Source organism: Jaculus jaculus, chromosome 4 (assembly GCF_020740685.1).
Source record: "Jaculus jaculus isolate mJacJac1 chromosome 4, mJacJac1.mat.Y.cur, whole genome shotgun sequence".
NCBI lineage: Eukaryota > Metazoa > Chordata > Mammalia > Rodentia > Dipodidae > Jaculus > Jaculus jaculus.
Window position 1 is genome coordinate 67408257 of NC_059105.1, and position 24353 is coordinate 67432609.

The 24353-nt window shown below is 43.4% G+C and overlaps 1 protein-coding gene across 3 annotated transcripts in view; it reads left to right on the forward strand.

Moving 5' to 3' along the window:
• Slc25a12 (solute carrier family 25 member 12) overlaps positions 1-20017 on the forward strand; it is a 102130-nt gene extending 82113 nt beyond the window's left edge. For all 3 annotated transcript variants that reach the window (XM_045147751.1, XM_045147750.1, XM_045147752.1), the window contains 5 exons: positions 12278-12418; positions 14441-14579; positions 17434-17592; positions 17704-17794; positions 19395-20017. In XM_045147751.1, the coding sequence (XP_045003686.1) occupies positions 12278-12418; positions 14441-14579; positions 17434-17592; positions 17704-17794; positions 19395-19593 (729 nt within the window). In that variant the 3' untranslated portion in view covers positions 19594-20017. The remainder of the gene's footprint in view (positions 1-12277; positions 12419-14440; positions 14580-17433; positions 17593-17703; positions 17795-19394) is intronic.
• Positions 20018-24353: the final 4336 nt, after the last annotated feature.

Genomic DNA, 24353 nt, shown 5'->3' on the forward strand with positions numbered 1-24353 from the left:
TTTCCTTGAATTCAAGGGACTCTAAGCAGGTTTTCTCATATGGAGGGATTTTTATGTTTCATTCTTAGTTTTTTAAAACCTTTTTATTGACAAATTCCATAAATATAAACAATATACCAGGATCATAATCACCTCCCACCACCCTCCCTTTCTCCCCCTTAAATATCTTCTTCACTGAATTTGTTCTTTCCAGCTAGTCTCATTGTTGGTTTTGAGGACAGAGAAGTACTAATTCTATCAGCTCTGTTTCTTAGAAGCTCTTGACGAATTATGTTTTAGACATTTAAAAGTCTGAAATTTTGTTCTTGTTAAGCATCACAGGAAAGTAGTATGTTTATACAGAGGAACTTCAAGCGTGAGGTAGCTGATCAGTTGAGCCCTTCCTTATTTATTTTTGCTGTAGGGTTGAATGAGTCATTGTGGTTTTGTTAAGATTTTTCTTATTTTGGGACTGGAAGGTACCACAAACAGCTGTAAATATATATATATATATATAGCTATTGAAAACTTCTGGAGCTTAGATGATGTTTGCTTAGAGCACAAAGGTTTCTGTCTTTAAAGTTTGTCTATTACGTTGGACTAGAGTCGTTCTCACATGTAAGTTTACAGCCCAGCTAATCTTATTTATTGTGGTATCTGTTTCACATTTGATAACGTGGTTTGCTTGAGACTTGTATAGGCCATTTTGGTCCTGAAAATGTTAATAGCTTCTGGTTGAATTGGCCGGTGGTCTTGGCTGAAACCTTCTCAGTTGCTTATGGAGCCCGAGGTGATGAGGTCAGTGACCTTTGAAGTTTTAATTCAGAGAAGATGCCCCTGGGGTCAGCGGGAGCACTTGTTCCCAGGTTCTCCTTGATGAGTCTTGTCAGCCCAGCACATACTTAAGCCCTCGCCTTTCTGCAGCTCCTCTTCTTGAGGAGGAGGGGTGGGCTGGGGGCTGGAGCCAGGCGTGCAGATTTGCATATTCTTGCACGCCTTCCTGCCTGCCTTCTCAGGCAGAGACTTCCATGGCTGAATTGACTTTTCATGAAGGATAAACCGTGGACCAGCATGAGGCCCCCACCAAGTATGTCACCAACAGTGTATTTTCTCCTCACTGAATTGCTGTTTCTCCTCTTTGCAGATCGTAAATATTTTCCTATGTGCTTTTAGTTTTCATTTGATTAGGAAACTTCCCAACTCTTTTTTTTGGTTTTTCGAGGTAGGGTCTCACTTTAGCTCAGGCTGACCTGGAAGTCACTATGCAGTCTCAGGGTGGCCTCGAACTCACGGCAATCCTCCTACCTCTGCCTCCCAAGTGCTGGGATTAAAGGCGTGCGCCACCATGCCCAGTCCCAACTCATTTTTATTACAGCACATATGTACTTAGCCAGAAACCTTGAAAGTCTATTCTGGACATATAGGGGCTTATGCAAGTAATACCAGTGCTTGAGAAGATGGAGCAGAAAATATCAGGAGTTCAAGATCAGCCTGGGCTACATGAAACCCTGTCTCCAAAAACACAAACAAGAAAGCAAATGCTTTTTTGTTTGTTTGTTTATTTTTGTTTTTGTTTTTCGAGGTAGGGTCTCATTTTAGTTCAGGCTGACCTGGAAGTCACTATGCAGTCTCAGGGTGGCCTCAAACTCACGGTGATCCTCCTACCTCTGCCTCCCAAGTGCTGGGATTAAAGACGTGCGCCACCACGCCTGGCAACGAATGCATGTTATGTCTCAAATAACTAATTATTTCTGTGCTATTTAGAGGATCTGGATCATAAATCTGACCTGTTTCATATCTGACCTGTGACCTGAGTGGTTAGGTCATAGTCAGACATATGATTGCTTTGTCTTCCCTAAGTGTGGGTTCTTGTCTCTAGCTCTGAGAGTTGAGAAATCTGGATTCTGAAATCTAGTGTACATTGAGGGTTGTGCTGACACCAGATCTCTTCCTTAATAATGATTCATTTCTGGATGCTTTGATGAGCTAACTGGAAAGTGACAGCATGAGAAATAGTGAACTTGAACTCCAAGCAAAGGGGAAAGAGTATGCAGTGATTGAGTGGGCTTTTGTTTTGTTTAATTTTGGTTTTTTTTTTATGAGCCAGAGTCTTCCTGTATACCCAGGCTGGCCTTAAACTCATAATGCTTCTGCCTCAGTCACCTGAGTGCATTGAAGCTTGAGTTTCTGTTGATGAATTGTCATACTACAGTGTATGATTGTTAAAGCATGGTCTGCTACTTCTCCCCAAAATCATTATACTTGGGCTGGAGACATGGCTTAGTGGTTAAAGCACTTACCTGCAAAGCCAAAGGACCCAGGTTCAATCCCCCAGAACCCACGTAAGCCAGTTGCACCAGGGGACATATGTGTCTGGAGTTTGCAGGGGCTGAAGGCCCTTGTGTGCACATTCTTTGTCTCCCCATCAAGTAAATATAAATAAATTAATAATAAAACAAAAAATTAATGTATATTTGTTTTATTTACAACTTCTGTGATTGTAAACAATATCCCATGGTAATTCCCTTCCTCCCCCCACTTTCCCCTTTGAAACTCCGCTCTCTATCATATCCCCTCCCCCTCTCAGTCAGTCTCTCTTTTATTTTGATGTCATCATCTTTTCCTCCTATTATGATGGTATTATATAGGTAGTGTCAGGCAGTGTGAGGTCATGGATATCCAGGCCATTTTGTGTCTGAAGGAGCATGTTGTAAGGAGTCCTACCCTTCCTTTGGCTCTTACATTCTTTCCGCCACCTCTTCCACAATGGACCCTGAGCCTTGGAAGTTGTGATAGAGATATTGCAGTGCTGAGCACTCCTCTGTCACTTCTTTCCAGCACCATGGTGCCTTCTGAGTCATCTCAAGGTCACTGACATCTAAAACGAGAAGCTTCTCTAACCAAAAGTGAGAGTAGCATTAATATATGGGTATGAACATTAAGAGAAGTGCTTACTGGGCACCTTGATGAGCATAGTATATACATTTAGCCAGATAGCAGCAGACATTACACCCCTATGGCTCATGACTACCCCTGTTGTAGGTTTTCAGTATCAGGGATGTATTCCCTCCCATGGAGTGGGCCTCCAGTCAAATTAGAGGGTGGTTGCTTTCCCTCATAACAGACATGCCATTATTGCATCCATTTAAATAGTTTAAAAAATTCCTAAAATTGCTAGACATGGTGATGAACACTTTTAGTCCCATCACTTAAGAGGTGTAAGAGGATCACAGTGAGTTTGAGGTGAGCTTGGGCTAGAGTGAGACACTACCTTAAAAACAAATCATTAAACTACAAGAGAATAAAGTCTTAGACAAAAGGACAAGCCTTTGTTTATGGAATATCAGGCATTGTAGGATACAGTATACTCTTCTGAATGACACCAGATTGGAGGCATGCAGAATAACCACTTGAGAGCCTGATCCTGAGAGCCACACCTAGTGGTGAGGATAAACTACTGTGTCCCCATACATTGGCTGAGTGCCATCACTGTCACCAGTGACAAGAGTGTTGCTGTTCTTCCCCAAGCTACCCAGTTTTAAAGTTGTGCCTAGTGAGGTTAGTTAGGAAGAAATGGCTTAAACTGAATTTTCCAGAGGAAGGATTAATAAGGGCCTGCGCCAAGTTTCAAGTAGGGAAGGAACTTCTACTGCCTTGAGACTGGAGTAAAATGTTCTGCTTCTCAGGCCTGCATGTTTGTTCATGAGAGAGAGAGAAAGAGAGAGAGAGAGAAACACACACACAGGTACTGTGTGAACCCAACACAAGCTACTGCTGAGCTACCTCCCCAATCTCATTGATTAGCTTTTAAAGGTTCGTGATAGGACTGGCGAGATGGCTCAGCAGGTGAGGCACTTGCCTGCAAAGCCTAACAACCGGGAGTTTTATTCTCTAGTACCCATGTAAAGTCAGATGCACAAAGTGGCACATGCTCCTGGAGTTTGTTTCAGTGGCTGGAGGCCCTGACACACCCATTCTCTCTCTCTCTCTGCATGCAAATAAACAAATAAATAATTTTTTTTTTTTTTTTTTAGAAAAAGATAAGTGATAAGGCCAGGCATGATGGCTCATGCCATAAACCTGGTGCTCATACCTGTAACCCTAGCACCTGGGAGGCAGAGACAGTAGGATTACTACAAGTTCAAGACTAGACTGCTCTATGTAGCAAATTCCAGGCCAGCCAGAGCTACAGAGTAAGACCCTGTCTCACAAAGAAACAAAATTAGGCCAGAGGTAGGAGGACTGTTTTGAGTTCAAGGGCAGCCTGAGACTACAGGATGAGATCCAGATTGGCCTGGGCTAGAGTGAGACCCTGTCTTGCAAAACCTAAAGCTAAAACTAAACAGAAAAGACATGTGCTCTTTGATATATGTAAAAGAATACATGCTATGTAGACAGAGTCATAATAAAATGAGCATGCACACAATTCAGCAGTTAATGCTTCTATCATTCACACTGAATTTTTCCTTTTCATTTTATTTATTTGTTTGTTTGTTTTCTAGGTAGGGTCTCACTCTAGCCCCGACTGACCTGGAACCCATTCTGTAGCCCAGGCTGGCTTTGAACTCATGGCAGTCCTCCTGCCTCAGCCTTCTGCTGGGATTAAAGGCATGTGCCACCACTTCAGCATACTTTTGCCTTTAATGTGGCTCTAAGATACCACATTGCTAATGAGCACTAGGAACTTTCAGTACTCAGTGAACATTTTATATGATTATCTTATTATTAGTCCTAACTAGGGCTAACTAAAACCTCTGTGAGTTCCCACATGCCCTAACTGGCAAACTTTAAATTCAAACCACTTCTTAGCCAGGTGTGGTGGTGCACACCTTTAATCCTATCACTTGGGACACAGAGGTAGGAGAATCAAAAACAAACAAACAAATAAAACCACATATTTATGGGCTAGAGAGATGGATCAGTAGTTAAAGGTGCTTGCTTGCAAAACCTGAAGGCCTGGGTTCAATTCCCCAGTACCCACATAAGCCAGATGCATAAAGTGACGCATGCATCTGGAGTTGGTTTGCAATGGCAAGAGGCCCTGACATGCCTATACACACTCTCTCTCCCTGTCTCTCTGCTTGCAAATAAGTTTTAAAATAAATATTTATTCAAGAGAGAGAGAGAAACAGACACAGGGACAGGGACAGAGAGTGAGTATGGGCATGCCAGGGTGTCCTGTCATTACAAACAAACTCTAGATGCATGGGCCACTTTGTGTATCTGGCTTTATGTGGATACTGGGGAATCAAAATGGGGGCCATAAAGCTTTGTAAGCAAGTGCTTTTAAATACTGAGCCGTCTTTCCAGCCCAACAACAGCTTTTTTTGTGTTGTGATAGCTGGTGCTGGAGACCAAACTTGGCCTTGTACAGGTTAAGCAGGTGACCCGCCAGAGGTGTGCGTCCAGCTCTAAAACTGAGCGTAGCTTTATCAATACATAACTCACTTCATAGTTCGCTCATGTGATGTGCAGCTCAGTGATTTTCAGGATAGCCACAGAGTTGCCCAGCGATCATCACAATCAATATTAGGACGTTTTCATTACCACAAACTCCCTGTTACTTAGTAACTATCGCCCTCTAATCTTCCTGCCTCACCCCTACATTCTAGGCAATCATTGGTATGCTATTTCTATAGATGCCTCACCTTTGAGTATTGATGTAAATAGAACTTGATATGTCACCTTTGTGTCTGGCTTCTTTTCCTGAGCGTGTATTCAGGGTTCATCTATTTTGAAGCATGTGTCAGTTTTTACTTTCTTTTTATTGATCAGTATTTGGATGTGCCATGTTTTGCATATCCATTCATTAGTTGATGGATATTTATTTATTTATTAGGTATGCACGTAGCATGTGTGTGTGTGTGTGTGTGTGTGTGTGTGTGTGTGTGTGTGTGATGGTGCATGTGTGTGGAGGTCAGAGGCCAATTTCTAGGTTGGTTCTCCCCTCTCTACCTCATTTGAGGCAGAGTTTCTAATTCTGTGTTCTCATTCTACTGTTCTTTGATGTGCTCACCTAAGGTTTCCTGAAAATTTTCTTGGCCTCCAGATTACAGAAGCCCACTGCAGCTTCCATCTTTTTATGTTAAGTTGTCAGGTTTCAATGGCAAACACTTTCCTCCCTGGCCATCTCCCTAGCCTGAGTCTTATTGTGTAAGACTCTTTAGATCTTTGGTCTTTTTTATTTTTTCAAGGTAGGTCTCCCTGTAGCCCAGGCTGACCTGGAATTCACTTGTAGTCTCAGGCTGGCCTTGAACTCACAGTGATCTACCTCTGTCTCCTGAGTGCTGGGATTAAAGGTGTGTACCACCATGCCTGGTTTTAGATCTTTGGTCTTTAACATTGATTTTTAATCTTAATTTAGGGCGTTTTGCCTTGAGCAGAGATATAACCAAAAGATAGTTTTATTTTTCATTTATTTATTTTAATTTTATTTTTTTAGAGAGAGGGAGAGAGAGAGAATTGGCACACCTGGGCCTCGGCTACTGTGATTGAACTGCAGACGCTTGAGCCACCTAGTGGGCATGTGTAACCTTGCGCTTGTCTCCTCTTTGTGTGCCTGGCTTACGTGGGATCTGGAGAGAGATCGAACCTATGTCGTTAGGCTTCACAGGCAAGTGCCTTGACCAATTGGCCATCTCTCCAGCTCCTAGTTTTATTTCTCCTTGCTAACATTTTGTTACATTTCCTATATTTTCATCTAACTGTATGTGTATACTTGGCTGTTATGTATCACGTGTGTGTGTTCAGATCCATAGCGCTAGTGCAAGTAAAAGCCAGCCCAATGGATATAGCAGCCCACCTGTAATCCCAGCTCTCTAGAGGCAAAGAAAAGGGATTCCCTGAGCTGACCTGATTTGCAAAATGAGCCAAAATAAAGTGGAGAGTGGTTGTAAGACACAATCATTGACTGTCCTTGCTCCTGCTGAGTATTTTTTTTTTTTGTTGGCTTTTCTGATTTAAAATGCGCATAGTTTGTACATCTGCTTTAGGAGTTGGTGTGGTCTTAACGAACCTGATGCAGCAGGATTTACATCCATCTCTCAAGGGGAGACTTCATAATAAGTTACACTCCCTGGACATTTGTAGTTGGAGGGAAATAGTTCCAAACCATGGAAGACAGTAGTTCAAAGAAGGAAATAGGAAGGGACTTGGCACAAACAGGGCTAGTTTCTAACCTTTTCATGGACCCTGCCCCTGGGGTAGGATTTTGAGGGCAGAAGGTTGAACAGGCCTAAGCTTGTATGCAACTCCCGGCCTGGTGGCCTGGTGACATCTCAGTGTTAAGTCCTTTTCCCAGAAATGTTTACTCTCAACTTCGGTTGACTTACTTCCCCGCCCCCCCCCCCCAGAAAAAGAGAAAACCGTGAGTCTATTTTTATGCTATTTCCACTTCTTTTACCTACGACTCACCCTAATTCAAAAAGGGATTTGTTCCCTTTTGTCTTTTCAATTTTAGAACAAAAGAACGACAGAGTAATTCCAAAAAGAAAGAAAAAAAAGTATCTAAGCCTGTTTTACTATAAGGGTTTGCCCCTCTTTAAGAAAAATGAGTAGCTAGTTTGATGAGAGGAATCTAACAGTTAGCAGGTGAGATGTTAGCTTTGGTAATTTAGTACATTTTTTAAAACATCACTGAAAATGTATGGATGATGTAAGTTGCATCTTTACCAGAAACAGCAGCATGTCAACTCAAGCGATGTCCATTTAAGTCCGTGCGGATGTGTTTATGGCTGGGTACAGGTTATTTGTTACCTTGTGCCTGTCATTTCAGACACTAGCGATGTTTGTGTAGGTTTTCTGATGTTCAAGTCTACACAGGCGGACCAGCTTCTTAACATTCTGAATCCACGACTCAATGCCGAGTTGAAACCCTTGCAGTCTTTTTTCAGGCAGGGTATGTGAGAGAGGGCCTGATCTATAAAGAATCCATTGTTTCTGAGTCAGCTCTGTTTCTTGTTGTCCGATAGCTTGAATTCATCCCTGTGTCTGAGGATTTAAAAGGTATAATAGCATGTGCAGGAAGAACTCTTCTCCCAGACACGCAGTGTCTCTTTTTTTTTAATTTAATTTTTATTCAATGTCTCTTTTTGGAACACAGCTAATGGTGTGAATCTTTAAGCCACTATGAGGTAGATAAATGCAGGTAAATTCTTATGTACTTGTGATCAAATGTGTAGCTAATATTTTACATTCATACATGATTCAGCCTGCATTTATTTTTTTTTAAATTTTTTGTTCATTTTTTTATTTATTTATTTGAGAGTGACAGAGAGAGAGAGAAAGAGACAGAGAGAGAGAGATTGAGAACGGGCGCGCCAGGGCTTCCAGCCACTGCAAACGAACTCCAGATGCATGTGCCCCCTTGTGCATCTGGCTAACGTGGGTCCTGGGGAACCAAGCCTCGAACCGGGGTCCTTAGGCTTCACAGGCAAGTGCTTAACTGCTAAGCCATCTCTCCAGCCCCAGCCTGCATTTATTAACTAATCTTATTGCTTTATTAATTCCTATATTTGTAAATAATTAATTCTAAATAATCCCATTATTCCGATAGTTGGGAGAAGAGTATTTTGTTATCTTGTTACTTCAGTTGTAAATTCTTAAGTTATGATTCATCTTAATTGTAAAATGACCTAATTATCTATTAAAAAAAAAAAAGCTACAATTGTTTTTATTTAACCATGTTCATACTAGACATTTGAATTTTTTCTGTGTACTTTTGTCACTCTTAAAATTTACAGACTGGGGCTAGAGAGATGGCTTAGCGCCTAGCTTTGCTCCCCCCCCTCCCCCGAGGTAGGGTCTCACTCTAGCTCAGGCTGACCTGGAATTCACTATGTAGTCTCAGGGTGGCCTCGAACTCACAGCTACCCTCCTACCTCTGCCTCCAGAGTGCTGGGGTTAGAGGTATGCATCACCATGCCTGGCGGGCGCATTGCTAGATTTCTTGTCTGTGAAATCAAACTAGTTTCAGGTTTTAGTTCCCTTCCCTTACACATGCGCATCAGCTTGATTTTGTGATTCTAGGACCTTCTGTGTGGGCTCGGTAGCAAATCTTCAAAGCATACAGTACAATTAAGCTAAATGTGCTTGACAATGTAGTCATCTCCTTCTCTCAGGTTCACTGTTTTAGTGGAGGTTTATAGTAGGAAGCCTGTTAGTGGTACACTCAGAAATTTGAAGAGTTGTTAAAAGAATACAAATCTCCATCAACTGGCAGTTATTTCCAGAAGGGTCTAGTGAGAAAGGGGAGGGGAGAAAGTAGGGAAGGGAGGAGAGAAGCAGGGAGCAGGCGTGTAGATTAGAATACTGCTGATTCCACAGGGTTTTATCATTTACTGGTGATTACAAATGTGAAAGGACTTTAAGTTCATTTAAACATATTGTCCACATTTAACACTTGGCACCCAAGGGCTGACTGCCTAGTGGTACTAAATTTGGGGGATTACAATCACAATTTGTAGTTCTGTTTTTGTTGTTGTTTTTGTTTGTTTTTTGTTTTGTTTTTTTTCGAGGTAGGGTTTCACTCTAGTCCAGACTGACCTGGAATTCACTCTGTAGTCTCAGAGTAGCCTTGAACTCATGCTGATCCTCCTACCTCTGCCTCCCGAGTGCTGGGATTAAAGGCATGCGCCACCACATCCATCTCTCTGAGGTTTTTTTTTTTGTTTGTTTGTTTTGTTTTTAATCTACTTTAGTTTAAAATATCAAGCATATTTCCTCAAAGATGGTCTCTTAAACAAATTCAGGGAGAGTAGCAAGCTTTTTCAGTTGGTTTAGTCTTTTAATACTAGCTACAGGAGTAATTACTTAGATTATCATTTTAACATAATTTTTCACCCAGCAATCATTTTGCAAGTATTGTTTGCTCAGATTGAAACACTGAAATGCTGCCTTCAGCCTGCAGTGCAGCAGATTAAAAAGAAAGAAACACAAGCAAGTCATGTAAAACTGGGTCAGTACATCCTTGTATGTGTGTGTGTGTGTGTGGGGGGGGGTGCTTTGTGCTAGTGGTCTGTGCTGGGAAAGGAGTAGGGTAGTAAAAAGAGGAACAGGAAAGAAAATGGGGAGGATGGGTTGCTGCACCTCTCTCCTTGGTATACAAAGCAAGGCCAGTGTTCCAGGAACTCAGCACTCGAATTGTCCAGAAGAGGGAAAGAACCTTGTACTCATGGGTGTTGGAAGTAGTTGAGGGCTGTATATCCCCAGAGTGGTTAGGAAAACAGGCCATGCCACCTTGCTACCCTTTAGAAGGGGGTGGGGAATAGAGTGTGCTTTTAGATAAATGATCAGAAATGTGGGTGGAGGGCTGGAGAGATGGCTTAGTGGTTAAGGCACTTGCCTACGAAACCTAAGGACCCAGGTTCGATTCTCCAGGTCCCATGTAAGCCAGATCCACAAGGGGGTGCATATGTCTGGAGATTGTGTGCAGTGGCTAGAGGCCCTGGCATGCCCATTCTCTCTCTCCCCCCTCTGTCTGTATCTAATAAATAAATAAAATAAAATAAAACAAAGTAAATGTGGGTGGAGGAGAAGCCCTGAGCTGTGTTGCTAATAGCATTTGGACACCTGTGGAATCACAGTGCCCAGTGAGACATACATTTCATGTTTCAGAGACGTGCGTGGCAGTTGAATTACAATTATATAATGATTGTGATTGTATGACTACTATTACAATCATGAATATTCTACAGCTGTGATTATATAATGTAAACAGGTACAGTTTAAGACGAGACTGTACAAAGGAGATGTCTTCACTTCATGAAAGGAGACTGTCTCTATATATATTATATAGTGATCATATAGACATGCTCATCTTTTTATTACAGAAACCAAAAAAGGAGTTGGTAGCAGTTATTTTAAACATTCTCTTTTTATTTTTTCCTCTACTAGTTAGCAGATTTCAGATGCAAATACACTTTGATTATCCGAAATCAAATCTGTCACTCACTGCTAGAGTGTGTGGGATGTGGCTTTGATGTGAGAGAGTTGTATTCTGGATAACTAGATGTTCCATTTCCCAACTCTGCCTTGAAGAAGTTTTCTGGTTTTGTCTTGAAATGATACTGAAATTTGTCTTCCTAAATTCCTTCCTTTTGTGTGTGCATAGTTAGTGCCTGTCCCAGAGTTCTGTTCAGGCTCATATACATTTTAGAATTTGAACAAGAGATAAGTCTTGCTGACTTATGTCACCTCTGTGGGGACAAAGTTGTGTTAATTGCTCTACCATCCACTGGAGCAGAACCAAGTGTCTGGATTAATTAAAAAAAAAAAAAAAGCCGGGCGTGGTGGCATACGCCTTTAATCCCAGCACTCGGGAGGCAGAGGTAGGAGGATTGCCATGCGTTTAAGGCCTCCCTGAGACTACATAATGAATTCCAGGTCAGCCTGGGCTAGAGCGAGGCCCTACCTCAAAACAAGCAAGCAAGCAAACAAACAAACGAACAAACAAATGGAGGGCTGGAGGGAGAACTTAGAGGAAAAGGCATTTGCCTGTAAAGCCAAAGGACCAAGGTTTGATTCCCCAGGACCCATGTTAGCCAGATGCTCAAGGGGGCGCATACCTCTGGAATTCATTTGCAGTGGCTGGAGGCCCTGGTGCGCCCATTCTCTCTCTCTCTGTCCCCCTCCCTCCCTCCCTCCCTTCCACTCTCCCTCCTTCTTTCTCTGATAAATAAATACAAAAAAAAAAAAAAAAAAAAGATTGTAGATCTGAATTTGAGCTCTAGCCTGTGAAAGGTGCCAGTCTCTTATCACCATTCCCTCTTGCTGGGAGAGGATAAGTATCATTTCTGGACTTGCTTTGTTTTCCAGATTGACTTTACTGGTTTTGCTACCTTTATTTATTTTTGTTGCTGTTTTGAGGTAGGGTCTCATTCTAGCTCAGGCTGACTTGGAATTCACTATATAATCTCAAAGTGGCGTTGAACTCACAGCAATCCTCCTGCCTCTGCCACCCAAGTGCTGGCATTAAAGGTATGTGCCACCACGCCTAGCTGGGTTTGCTATTTCGAGTGTGCTTAGGGTGGCCCTTAAAGTCTGTCTGAGAATCTATCTTGATATTTCGAATTGAAACAAGCCCAGAACTGCCGTGGTGGTTCAACTTGTGATGCCAGCACTGTGGAGGCTGAGGCAGGAGGATAGCTATGAATTTGAGGCCAGCCTGGACTGCAGAGTGAGAAAGTGGCCTATGGATGCCCCAGTGAAGAAGGTGGAAAACCAACCAGTGACAAACTAGCCAAAGAGGCTCCCGTGGCCACTGCCAGCTCTGACGTGGAATCTTCTCCCTTGTTCACAGGCTGGAGGCTCGCAAGTCATCTTCACCAACCCACTGGAGATAGTGAAGATTCGCCTGCAGGTGGCGGGAGAGATCACCACAGGACCCCGAGTCAGTGCCCTGAATGTGCTCCGGGACTTGGGACTGTTTGGCCTGTACAAGGTGGGTCGATCCCCCCGGGCTATCTCATAGCTATGAGAGAATGCAGAAGTCGAACTCTCAGCAGCGGTTGGTGGAGTAGGAAATCTACTGAGGGTGTGCATCACATGCATGCGCCCTGTTGTCGCCTGCGGGTTTAGGAGGGTTGCTGGTGCTGGCAAGAGGGCCTGCTTGGCAGAACTGCTGGCCTCGGGCTCCGTCTTTCATCCCACGGGAGTCTGGGGAAAGTTTCTTGGCTGCTTTCTCTTTGGATGGGTTTAGGACTACAAAATAGCCTTATGCGGAGTTTGAGTCGGAATCACCTCTTGTTATCTTCCCAGCACGAGCTTCTTTTTGTCTTAATAATTTGTCCACAGTAAAACAGTAGTAGAGTTCGGTAGGATTAACTTTAAGAAGTTAAGTGGTAGGATTTGTCAATAATGAATTCCATTAAAAACGCCACCAGTGTACTGTACCTTCACAAATGCCAGTCAACACATTCCTCTCCTGCAGGTAGACTTACTCCCGTCATTATAGATCAGATGTAATGGAGCAGAAGCTATTATTTTTCTTAAGGAAGAGTATTTCTTTCCATTCCTTTGCCTGGGAAAAGGGAAATAACATAAATTTTGCCTTTATAAGGTAACTGTGTTGCCACAACATCAAATTTATTGATAGATCCATCACTGTAGAAATGTGTAAATTTGCTTCTGTAGCTGCAAATTAGAAATTTCTGGATTAGAACCCCACACGGTCACAGGGCTCTCCGGAGACCAGCAGACAGCGATGCCTGTTTCAGCAGAGTATGACACACACCCTTTGCTCCCCCTCACCCCCATTTCTGTCCTTTGGGATCTCCCTTGAAAGTGGAATTTCTTGTTTCACTCTATATCATCCTTTACAGTCCTTGGGCTTTTTGTTGTAAAATCAGAGCCCAGAGTGCAGTGTTTGCCTGGCCGGGTAAAGCCCAGGGCAGGGATTGGCATAGGTGCTGACCAAGCTGAGGAGGGTGTTGTTGCCCTCTCAGTGGTCATGCTGTCCCTAGGTGGCTTTCCACTGCCATGGACACCTCCTGCTAAAACGTTTGTCTGGGTTCTGCCCAGTGCTCTGCAAGGGGAAGAAGGACAGCTTGTTTTCTGCCTTCCCTGGAGGAGTGCCCCTCACCATGGCCTCTGGCTAGCTTCCTACCCAGCACTACCCAGGGGCTAAATGGATTGAGATTGAGTTGGGAATTTGTTAGTTCTTTGGGGCTTGGGAATCAAGCCATTAATTTGGGATTTCAGTCTAACTCCTTCCCTGCCTCCCTCCTCTCCAATCCCACTTTTGTTTACCTTCAACCTCCTCCCCAAGCAAAGCCAGACAAAGCAAGCAGCTAAGAAGTTTGAAAATTTTTATTAAAATTAAGAGGCCATCCATCACACTGACGGTAACGCTTCAGTTAGGCAACATTAACAAGCTTTAGAGATCTGCCAGAACACACTGGTTAATATTCCACTTAATCTTAGCCAAAAGGCTGAGAAGCGATTATGGTTAATATTGTATTGCACATTTAAAAAGTTAAGAGGAATTTGGTTGTGGTGGCGCACGCCTTTAATCCCAGCATGAGTTCGAGGCCACCCTGAGACTTCATAGTTAATTCCAGGTCAGCCTCAGCTAGAGTGAGACCCTACCTTGAGAAATCAAAACCCCCCCAAAAAAAACAAAAAGTTAAGAGGTAGATCTTACATGTTCTTATCATAATAACAGTAATTACTTAAAAAAAAAAAAACCTGAATTTAAACCAAAAATGCCTGAAAATTCTTGGTTGTCCAAATACCCCAGTTGCCAGTGTTACCCAAGGATTTAAGGCTCAACCTTCCACACAGGCTTTGGGTCACTCATGTTTGCTTATGTCCGGTGAGCCCCCACCCCATTTCCCTTCACATCACTTCTAAAGCTGTTTGAAGGACATTTCAGCTTGTCACTGACAACCCCCCTCTTCCCATTTGGGCATTCACACCCTGTTTTACACCCTTTTTTTTGCACTATTTCCTCACTGTGTGACAGGGTGCCAAAGCGTGTTTCCTCAGAGACATTCCCTTCTCTGCGATCTATTTTCCTGTGTACGCTCACTGCAAACTACTCCTGGCTGATGAAAGTGGACACGTGGGAGGTGTCAATCTCCTCACAGCAGGAGCCATGGCAGGTAACTACAGAACTTTTGAACCCAAAGACTTTTCCTTAAGAAGTACAGAAACTGAACTTCTCCCTTTCTTTCTCTCTGGAAGTTATTGTTTGTGTCTGGCTTAGTTAAATACGATTGCTTTTTCTCCTTTGTGGGATACGCTGTGATTCTGATGAGCGTTAATTACATTTGCATAATGTGGATAAACAACTTAATGCAGCTTAGCAACTTGGAGCCAAATTAGATCTGCCCATCTAAATTGGGCTTTCATAATGAACACATTTCTGAGCCTCCTGTCCCCTGAGACCTTGGCTGTAGGCAAGCTTAAGGTGACAAAGTTCTCATCAGATCAGTGGCATTCTTAGATGCATGCTCACACAGGTCTTGCTTGCCCTTTCGGGCTTGGTTGGAATCTCCATGCTCTGGTTGAAAATGGTGAGCTTTGCCCCAGCACTCGGAAGGCAGAGGTAGGTGGATGGCTGTGAGCTCAAGGCCACCCTGAGGCTGCATAGTGAGTTCCAGGTCAGCCTGGAATAGAATGAGACCCTATCTCAAAAAATAAAACATATATAAAAAAGAAAATGGTGAGGTTTGAAGCTGTCTCTCCTTGCCAACGTGACCCTTATCAGACCTAAGCAGTACTGTACCCCTCAGCAAACCTCCTGAGCTTGAGTTTCATCTCTTTCTGACCCTTAGCCTTTTGTGTTGTTAATTATGTCTTACCTAAGAGTTCTCTTCTGTACCAGGCTGAGAGCTAGGTGAGGGCAGCAGTTTCGTTGTGTTCATCCTTGACACTTTAGCCTAGGAGCTCAGTGCACGGCAGAGCAGTAGTTAAGCACCTCCATCCATTCTGAGATTCCAGCTTAGGCCCAGAAGAGTTTCCACCTTGAAAGAGCAGTCTATGAAATGTGGGAAGGTACCAGTATGTTTCCTCCTACCTTTCAGGGGTAGCCTCACTCTTGAGTTACCAAGGGGCTGACTTCAAACACAGATGAAAAGGAAAAAAAATGTGCCGGGCGTGGTGGAGGCAGAGGTAGGAGGATCGCTGTGAGTTCAAGGCCAGCCTGAGAATACATAGTAAATTCCAGGTCAGCCTGGGCTAGAGTGAGACCATACCTTAAAAAAAGAAGGAGCCGGGCGTGGTGGCGCACACCTTTAATCCCAGCACTTGGGAGGATCGCTGAGAGTTCGAGGCCACCCTGAGACTCCATAGTGAATTCCAAGTCAGCCTGAGCCAGAGTGAGACCCTACCTTGAAAAAACCAAAAAAAAAAAAAAAGAAGGAAAGGGTGTGTGGGTTTGCTTTCCACAGTAGTGAACCATCACAGAGCTCCGTGTGGTTCTGACAAGATGGGCTCCTGGTCCTTGTCTGCTTCTCGCTAACTGGGTTTATTCTCCTCTGGTGGCGGTGACAGGCGGCAGACCAGCCTGAACGTGTCCAGTGTTGTGTACAGCGTGTCAGGAGCCCTGGGTTCTCAGCGCTGAGATGGACATGTTATTCCTTCTTGTGATGACAGGGATGACTTGTGATCATTAAGAAACTCCTCCAGGGAGCTTTGAGCCCTTACTTGGGGTCAGCAAATGCCTTGGCCTCTGGCACATGTAATCTTGGTTGCTTGAATGTTAAAAGCCACTTAATCCACCCGTGCTTAGTCTTGACGCGAGTGTTCACCAGCTCTCTGGAACTCACCAGTCTTCTCATTTTTAAAAAGGTGTTAACATCCTCAGCCCCCCGCCCCTGCCCCCGGTTCTGTCTGTGCCCGGTGATGCAGTGATAGGGAATTCCCCCCCTCCATTCTGTCTGTGCCTGGTGATGCAGTGATATTTAGGCCAAAGGGAATCCCCTGCCCCCCGGGGAAGTTTTGTCGCTTCTTTGTGTCTTGTTTTGTTTTATAAGCAAAAGATGTGGTTGGAAAGCCCATCCCCTCTGTCCCACTGCTACTGAGTCTTTGCGTGAGCCCAGGGAGTTCAGAGCCAGGGACCGTGAAAGGGGCTTTGGATGATCATCTCCCCTGGTGTTCTTTAACTGGCTGCCTGGCCTCCTTGCCTCCAGTTGTAATGACTTTTGTCATGTGTGTGTGTGTGTCAGTCAACGGTCACTTAACCCCTCCTGCAGGTCAGTGCTGTTGGTCTTCATGAGTGCCTGGCACAGTGTGTGGTGAGTGCTGATGTCTCCACGTGTACCCATGTGGTGTGGGTTGAGCGCCGTTGTCTCCACGTGTGTGGGCACGGTGTGGGGTGAGTGGCGATGTCTCCACGTGTCCCAGCACACTGTGGGGTGAGTGGTGTCTCTATGTGTACCTGCACGATGTGGTTGGCAAGAATCAGCACAATTTAGTCTGGTCTTTGGTCACATGCATTCAACATCTCATTAATTTGACATCCTTCATATATTACCCATGAAGACACTTGTATCTAATTTAAGGAAAAAAGGAGGTTAAAAATAATTGAAACTTGAAAGGGAACAGTTAGGATTTGTTCTGATTTTTTTGCACTTCATTGATCATACAATTTAGAGCAATTTTTTTAATTAAAAGAGAGAAACAAAAGCCGGGTGTGGTGGCGCATGCATTCAATCCCAGCACTCGGGAGGCAGAGGTAGGATCACCATGAGTTCGAGGCCACCCTGAGACTACAGAGTTAATTCTAGGTCAGCCTGGGCTAGAGCGAGGCCCTACCTCAAAAAATCAAGAACCGAAAAAGAGAAATTAATTTTCCCTGATTATACTAAAGCAGCTAACAGGCTCCTTCCTTCCGTGTGCCAAGGCATGAGTTCCTCTGCCGGTTAAAGCCGCAGATTGTATTGTTAGATGTTAACAGTATTTCTATCTGTATAAACTCCTTGCAATGAATTAAATGTGGATTTCTCCTGAAAGGTGTTCCTGCTGCCTCGCTGGTGACCCCTGCTGATGTCATCAAAACAAGACTGCAAGTGGCTGCTCGCGCTGGCCAAACAACGTACAGCGGTGTCATTGACTGCTTCAGAAAGATCCTTCGTGAAGAAGGCCCCTCCGCGTTTTGGAAAGGGACTGCAGGTAGGGGCCGGGCCTGCCAGCGCGGGCCATCTTCCGGGTCCTGCCCCTGTGGTGGTCCGCCTGTCACTCATCCCGGTTGAAAGTCTGCCTTACCCTGCATCTCTTTTTCAGCTCGAGTCTTTCGATCCTCTCCCCAGTTTGGTGTTACTTTGGTCACGTATGAACTTCTCCAGCGGTGGTTTTACGTGGATTTTGGAGGCCTGTAAGTGCAGCTTCTCAAATCTTTCACAGAGAAGCCACCAGAACCTATAGAATTTCTTCTGTTTACACAGTCACTTTGGGACCCTTAGAAAATCGTTGAGGCAGAGCCCTTTAAGACCAATGCATTTGAAAAGCTTCAGTTTTGAGAGCAAGACCTTGACAGAGTGACATGATACACAGTATTGAGCAACTGTTTGAGGAGGTTTTAGGGATCAGCAAATTAAGACCCTGTGTGACAAATTGTGACTTTCGTTGTAAGCAGATGTGACTCATAGGGTTAGGTTATTATGCAGATGGGACTGGCTTCTTACACGGCTCTCAGCAGAAACAATCTAAATGTATACCAGTAATTCTTCTCTAAATTTTCTCTTCAAACCATTCACACTTACATCTCATTTTCGCCATAATTAATTAGGTAAGTATAGATGTTCATCGAGCTAATTTATTTTTTAAAAATCCAGAGCAGGGGGTGGCTGGAGAGATAGCTCAGCAATTAAGGTGCTTGACAGCAAAGCCTAACGACCTGGGTTGTATTCCCCAGGACCCATGTAAAGCCAGATGAACAAAGTGGCACATGGATCTGGAGTTCGTTTGCAGTGGCTGAAGGCCCTGACATGTCCACATTCTCCCTCCCTTTCTTGCCCTATCTCCCTCTGTCTCTTTCTGCTTAAAAATATATAAGTAAGCCAGGCGTGGTGGTGCATGCCTTTAATCCCAGCACTCAGGAGGCAGAGATAGGAGGATCGCCGTGAGTTCGAGGCCACCCTGAGACTACATAGTTAATTCCAGGTCAGCCTGGGCTAGAGTAAGACCCTACCTCGAAAAAAAAAAAAAATATATATATATATATATATATATATATGTATATATATATGTAAGTAAGTAAGCTAGTAAATAAATAAATAAAAAATCTGGGCTCTAAGCTGAACATTTGAAACTTACTGGGGAGAACAGTTATTTGTTGAGTTTACATAGGGAAGTTATACCCAAAGCAAGAAATTATCAGCTTTTCAATAGAAGTCCAAAATACTATTGCTGAGTCTTTGTCTCATAATCATATGAGCTTCCTTTCTGTTCAGAGGGCCTTTACAGAGACAATACGAGAACAGCAGTCTTACCTTCCATTGCTCTGTAAAAGCAAGAACTAAATCAATTTCTCTTTAGTAATGTACTTCCTGATCCCACTATTTAAGACACTTTTAGATTACATCAAAATGAAAGAAAAAAATGTATGCCTTTGTGATACATTTCATGTATGCTTGCTACAGAAAAATTAGAAAACTAGAAAGAAAAAACTGCATAGCTTTCTTCCCAAAGAGTATTAGCATGTGGGTATATTTTCCTCTGATCTTTCTTCTATGTATGCATGTATAAATATGTAAGCATACATAAATCTATGCACTGAAGCTGAGATCATCTTTCTTCCAAATCAAATACATGAATGCGGTCTAAAAAGCAGCTATAAATCATGAGTAATGCCACAGAGACAGCATGAAAATGGCTGAGACTTCTTTGTGGCCTGTGGGTCTGTCGGAAGCTCTGGTTGTGAGCGCCCTCGTCAGTCTTGAGCACACTAACCATTGGTCTTTCCCTGTCAACAGCAAACCCTCGGGCTCCGAACCGACACCAAAGTCACGCATCGCGGACCTTCCTCCTGCCAACCCTGATCACATTGGTGGATACAGACTCGCCACAGCCACTTTTGCTGGCATCGAAAACAAGTTTGGCCTTTATCTTCCCAAATTTAAGTCTCCCAGTGTGGCTGTGGTTCAGCCAAAGGCGGCGGCAGCAGCTCAGTGATGCGGCAACGGCAGAGAGGCCCTGGGGGAGCCGCCCTCTACCGCTTCCGGTCAGCTGCATGGTGCTGGCTGAGCTGGGGAGTCAAAGCACTCTTTCTATTTGACATATACATGTATTTGTTTATAAAGTCATCATATGCCCAGGGAGAAACCACAGTGCAGTTTCAAGCTTTAGTCTTACTCGTTGAAATGTTTTCTAAGCCTTGGCATGAATTCAGTGTTCTAGACTCTGCTTTGCGCAGCCTGTCCCGCAGTGACTGTACATAGTGTACATCTTTGTACAGAGACGCCTCGGCGCCTCGGCCTCATCCCGACAGATCACATTTATAGACCTGGAACGCAGTTCTGAGTGGCTTGAAATGTACAGAATGTTTTGGAAAGTGTTTTATTAAGAATCACATAAGAATAAATGTATTGAAATTAAATTCATTCTCTTGTTGGTGACTTACGGAAGAAAAGCATCAGTGTTGGATGTATTTAATTCCGCCTTGCTTTCCGTGCTGCAACAGGAAGGGATCTGCTTATGGAAGACATAGTGATGCTTTGGGCCTGTGCGCACACCATTGAGTAAGTGATGCTTTGGAAAGACGCATGTCAGTGGAGGCCAGAGGACCAGGCTAGTGACTTGTGTGTGTTGGTGTGCTCCATGTATATTTAATGTGTTCATCAGAAAGCAGCTCTGCTCTCTTGGTGTACATATGGAAACAGGGCGGGCCCCAGTAGCCCTTTCTGCCTATACAGCAAAGCAAAGGCCAAGCTTTCAGATGGGAAGAAGGACACTTTGGCGATCTCTACTCGTATGGTCTATATATCACAAGTAAAAGCACCCCAAGATGTGTGCACGTTGTTGGGTTTTCCTTCATAAATATACTCGCAGTGCTTTGTGCACTCATGAACTACAACATCTGACTACCTTGTGGACAGGTGTGTTCCCTCTCCCACCTTAGAGGAAATCTAGCTTGGTTTGGGAAGGACTCTAGGGTGGGGTGAGGGGAGAGAGGAAAGAACAAAAGCCCTCTGTGATGATTTACTGGGGCTTGGCCTTACTGAGGAGTCCAAGTGAATACTCCTTATTTTGACAGTCAGTCACGCAGGGCGTGGTTACTGATTTGGATCTAAACATGCATCTTGACAGCCACATCTGCACTTTGCTCCAGATGTTCTTTGATGTGTAGCATCAGGGATTATTTACTTTAGCAAAGTGCTTCGGGAAAACATTGCTAGTGCCAATGAACCAGGATATGAGACTGTATGCAAATACTTTTCAGGGGTGGAGCCTGGTGTTGGACCAAATCACTTAGCATCCAACACAGCGCTCATCAGTTGACGGCTGACAGCCCTATTGCCACAACTGTGAGCTTTCGAGGCTCTCCAGAAACAAGATGATTTCTCAAAAAGGCGCTTTCCGAATGTATTAGTCTTATTAGATTGAACAAATGACAAAGTTGTTCTTGCTATATGCTACTTGTTAAAACATGTAAGTAGTCCAGGGGTACGGAGTTCCGTGTCATGCGCGTGTGTACAGATGTTACAGTGCAGGTACCTCCTTTATCCTCCTTCCTGCCCCACTGCCATCAATGCTTGCTACAGCAGGTTAGAGCTGTTTGCCATATTCTATATAATATATGTACATATTTATATTTTTAAACCAGGTTATGTATAATTCTATTACTTGCTGTTATTAGTATGTCTGAGATTTCTCTGTGTCAGTTCATTAAAATGTACCTTTTATTTTTAATAATTAATACTTCATCATATGGATTATGAAACTTTTGGTAAATATTTCCTGACTGATATTGATTCATTTTCACTATTACAAACAAGGTATGGCGAGAGAAAAACTTCTTTTTGTGTGCATACCTTGGAGTATATGCTTAGGATATAGTATTTAGAATTGAAGTTGAAAATACACAAGATGAATTTTTATATTTTTATACATATCACCACGTCGCTCTTCACAAAGGTCTTATTAATTTCCTTTCCTATAGGAAATATATGAGAATACCGATTTCTTAGACAAATCCTGAGTGGGCCATTACTGTTTTAATTTTCATTTTCCTAAGTACTTATGGGGTTGAGTGAATATCATTTTGGCTTTAGTGCTTTTGTTTTCTTCTTTTTCAAGGTAGGGTTTTGTTCTAGCCCAGGCTGATCTGGAATTCACTATGTAATCTCAGGGTGGCCTCGAACCCACAGCTATCCTCCTACCTCTGCTTCCCAAGTGTAGCAATTGGGAGGCACAGGTAGGAGGGTTGCTTTGAGTTGGAGGCCACTCTATTACATAGTGAATTCCTGGTCAGCCTGGGCTAGAGTGAGACCCTACCTTGAAAACAAAACAAAACAAGAATATAGAAAGAACATAAAACATGTATGCACTTTCCCGCAGAAATGTGCAAGCAAGCACCTTTAACCACTGAACCATCTTCCCACCTCAGAAATAGCAAATATGCATATCTTCAAAGAGCACTGGGTCAAGAAGCATTTGTTTCCGACACCTCAGAAGCCCCTTTATGCTCTTCTGGTCACAGTTCCTGCTCTATACACTAGTATTGTGCCTTCTACTTATTTCTTTGCTTTTCTGTAGGCATACTGGCCATTTATACATCCCTAATCACTATATTTAATTCTTTCTTGATTTTTGAAGTGGAGTCTCGCTCTAGCCCAGGCTGACCTGGAATTCACTCTGTAGTCTCAGGCTAGCCTTGAACTCAGTAATCTTCCTATCTCAGCCGTCATCATGCCTGGCTAATTGTTTTGATTTTTTTGAGACAAGGCCTCCTTATTGTAGTCCAGGCTGGCCTCAAACTTTCAGTCATCCTGCTTCAGCCTCCATAGTGCTGAGATTATAGGGGTGGACCACTATACCTGGCTTAATTCTCAATTTTTTAAAGTTTATGCAAATGAAACTGTATACTGTTGAGACATGTTTTGCTAAACATGTTATGATTTATTCATACTATTGTGTATAGCTATAGCTATAGTTTGTTTATTCCATATATGGATATATTATAACTTTTCATTTTACTCTTAATGAATATTATTGTGTTATTTTTTTTTTACAGTTTGTGGTTATTACAGATAGTTCTGCTGTGGATATTGTGAACATATGTTCAGGAGTATGCATCTTTTCTAAGTATCTATTGACAACTTTCATAAATACAGACAATATACCATGATCATGATCCCCTCTCACCACCTTCCCTTTCCTGCCTTCCAAATTTCCCCTTCATGGAATCCTTTCTTTCCAGCGTGGAGTAAGCATCTTTAGGACACATCCATGCCAGTGAGGCAGCAGACTCGCAGGGCAGGAGACATCCCACTTTGCTAGGCCATGCCTCATTGTTCCCCAAAGATCCCTGTGCTTATTTACATTTTCCCCAAGGTATAGTGATGTTTTGATTTTTACATAGATATTGATCTTCATTTGAGGTTTTAATTAGCATTTTCCTTATATCAAATGAGACCAAGCATCTCTCATATATTGGTCATTTGGATTTCATCCTTTTTTTTCTATTTTTTTTTTAAGATTTTATTTATTTATTTGAGACAGATAGAGAGAGATAATCTAGAGAGGGGGAGAGAGAGAGAGAAAGAGAGAATGAGAATGGGTGTGCCAGGGCCTTCAGCCATTGCCAACAAACTCCAGACACATGTGCCACCTTGTGTATTTTGCTTACATGGGTACTAGGGAACCAAATCTGGGTCCTTAGGCTTCGCAGGTTAGTGCCTTAACCACTAAGTCATCTCTCCAGCCCTGTTTTGTTTTGAGATAAGGTCTCTTCCTACCTCTGCCTCTCAAGTGCTGGAATTAAAGGCACATACACCATTAAGCTTGACTTAAATTTTTTTTTAAATTTTTATTTATTTGAGAGAGAGACAGAGTGAGTGAAAGAAAGAGAAATAATGGGTGTGCCAGGGCCTTATCTTGTGCATTTGGTTTATGTAGGTCCTGGGGAATCAAACTGGAGTCCCTTGGCTTTGCAGTCAAATGCCTTAACTGCTAAGCCATCTCTCCAGCCTCCCCCACTAATTTTTATTGAGAACTTTAATATATGAACACATTGCAAATTGGACATATTTCCCCTGTGTTGTACTGTCCCTTGTCCTCTATGCCCAATCCACTAAGGGCCTTCCTCAGTAGGGTTATCGGTAATTGTGGGGTCACAAATGTACCAGTCAGTCCCTGTAGGGGGGTTGTCAATGTCTGTGAGTACACCTTCCCCCTCTGTGGCTCTTACATTCTTTCCAGCCACCCTTTCTGCAGTGTTCCCTGAGCCTTGGAGAGCATGTTAGAAGTCTTTTTTAAAAAAATATTTTTTTGTCCACTTTTTATTTATTTATTTGAGAGCGACAGACACAGAGCGAAAGACAGATAGAGGGAGAGAGAGAGACAGAATGGGCGCGCCAGGGCTTCCAGCCACTGCAAGCAAGCTCCAGATGCGTGCGCCCCCTTGTGCATCTGGCTAACGTGGGACCTGGGGAACCGAGCCTCGAACCGGGGTCCTTAGGCTTCACAGGCAAGCGCTTAGCCGCTAAGCCATCTCTCCAGCCCTAGAAGTCCACTTTAGTGTTGAGCTCTCAGCAGCCTCTGATTTTCTGCTTTGATGAGTTTGGCGTTTCCTCAGGGTCTCCTGCCATTTCCGTGCAGTAGGGTCTCTGGCCTTCTCATTTAACCCACCTTCCACTGTAGTGTTTCTAGACCCTGGCTGGTATGACAGAGATGACATATCTTGTGCTAGGGACACGGCTTTCTTTTCTTGT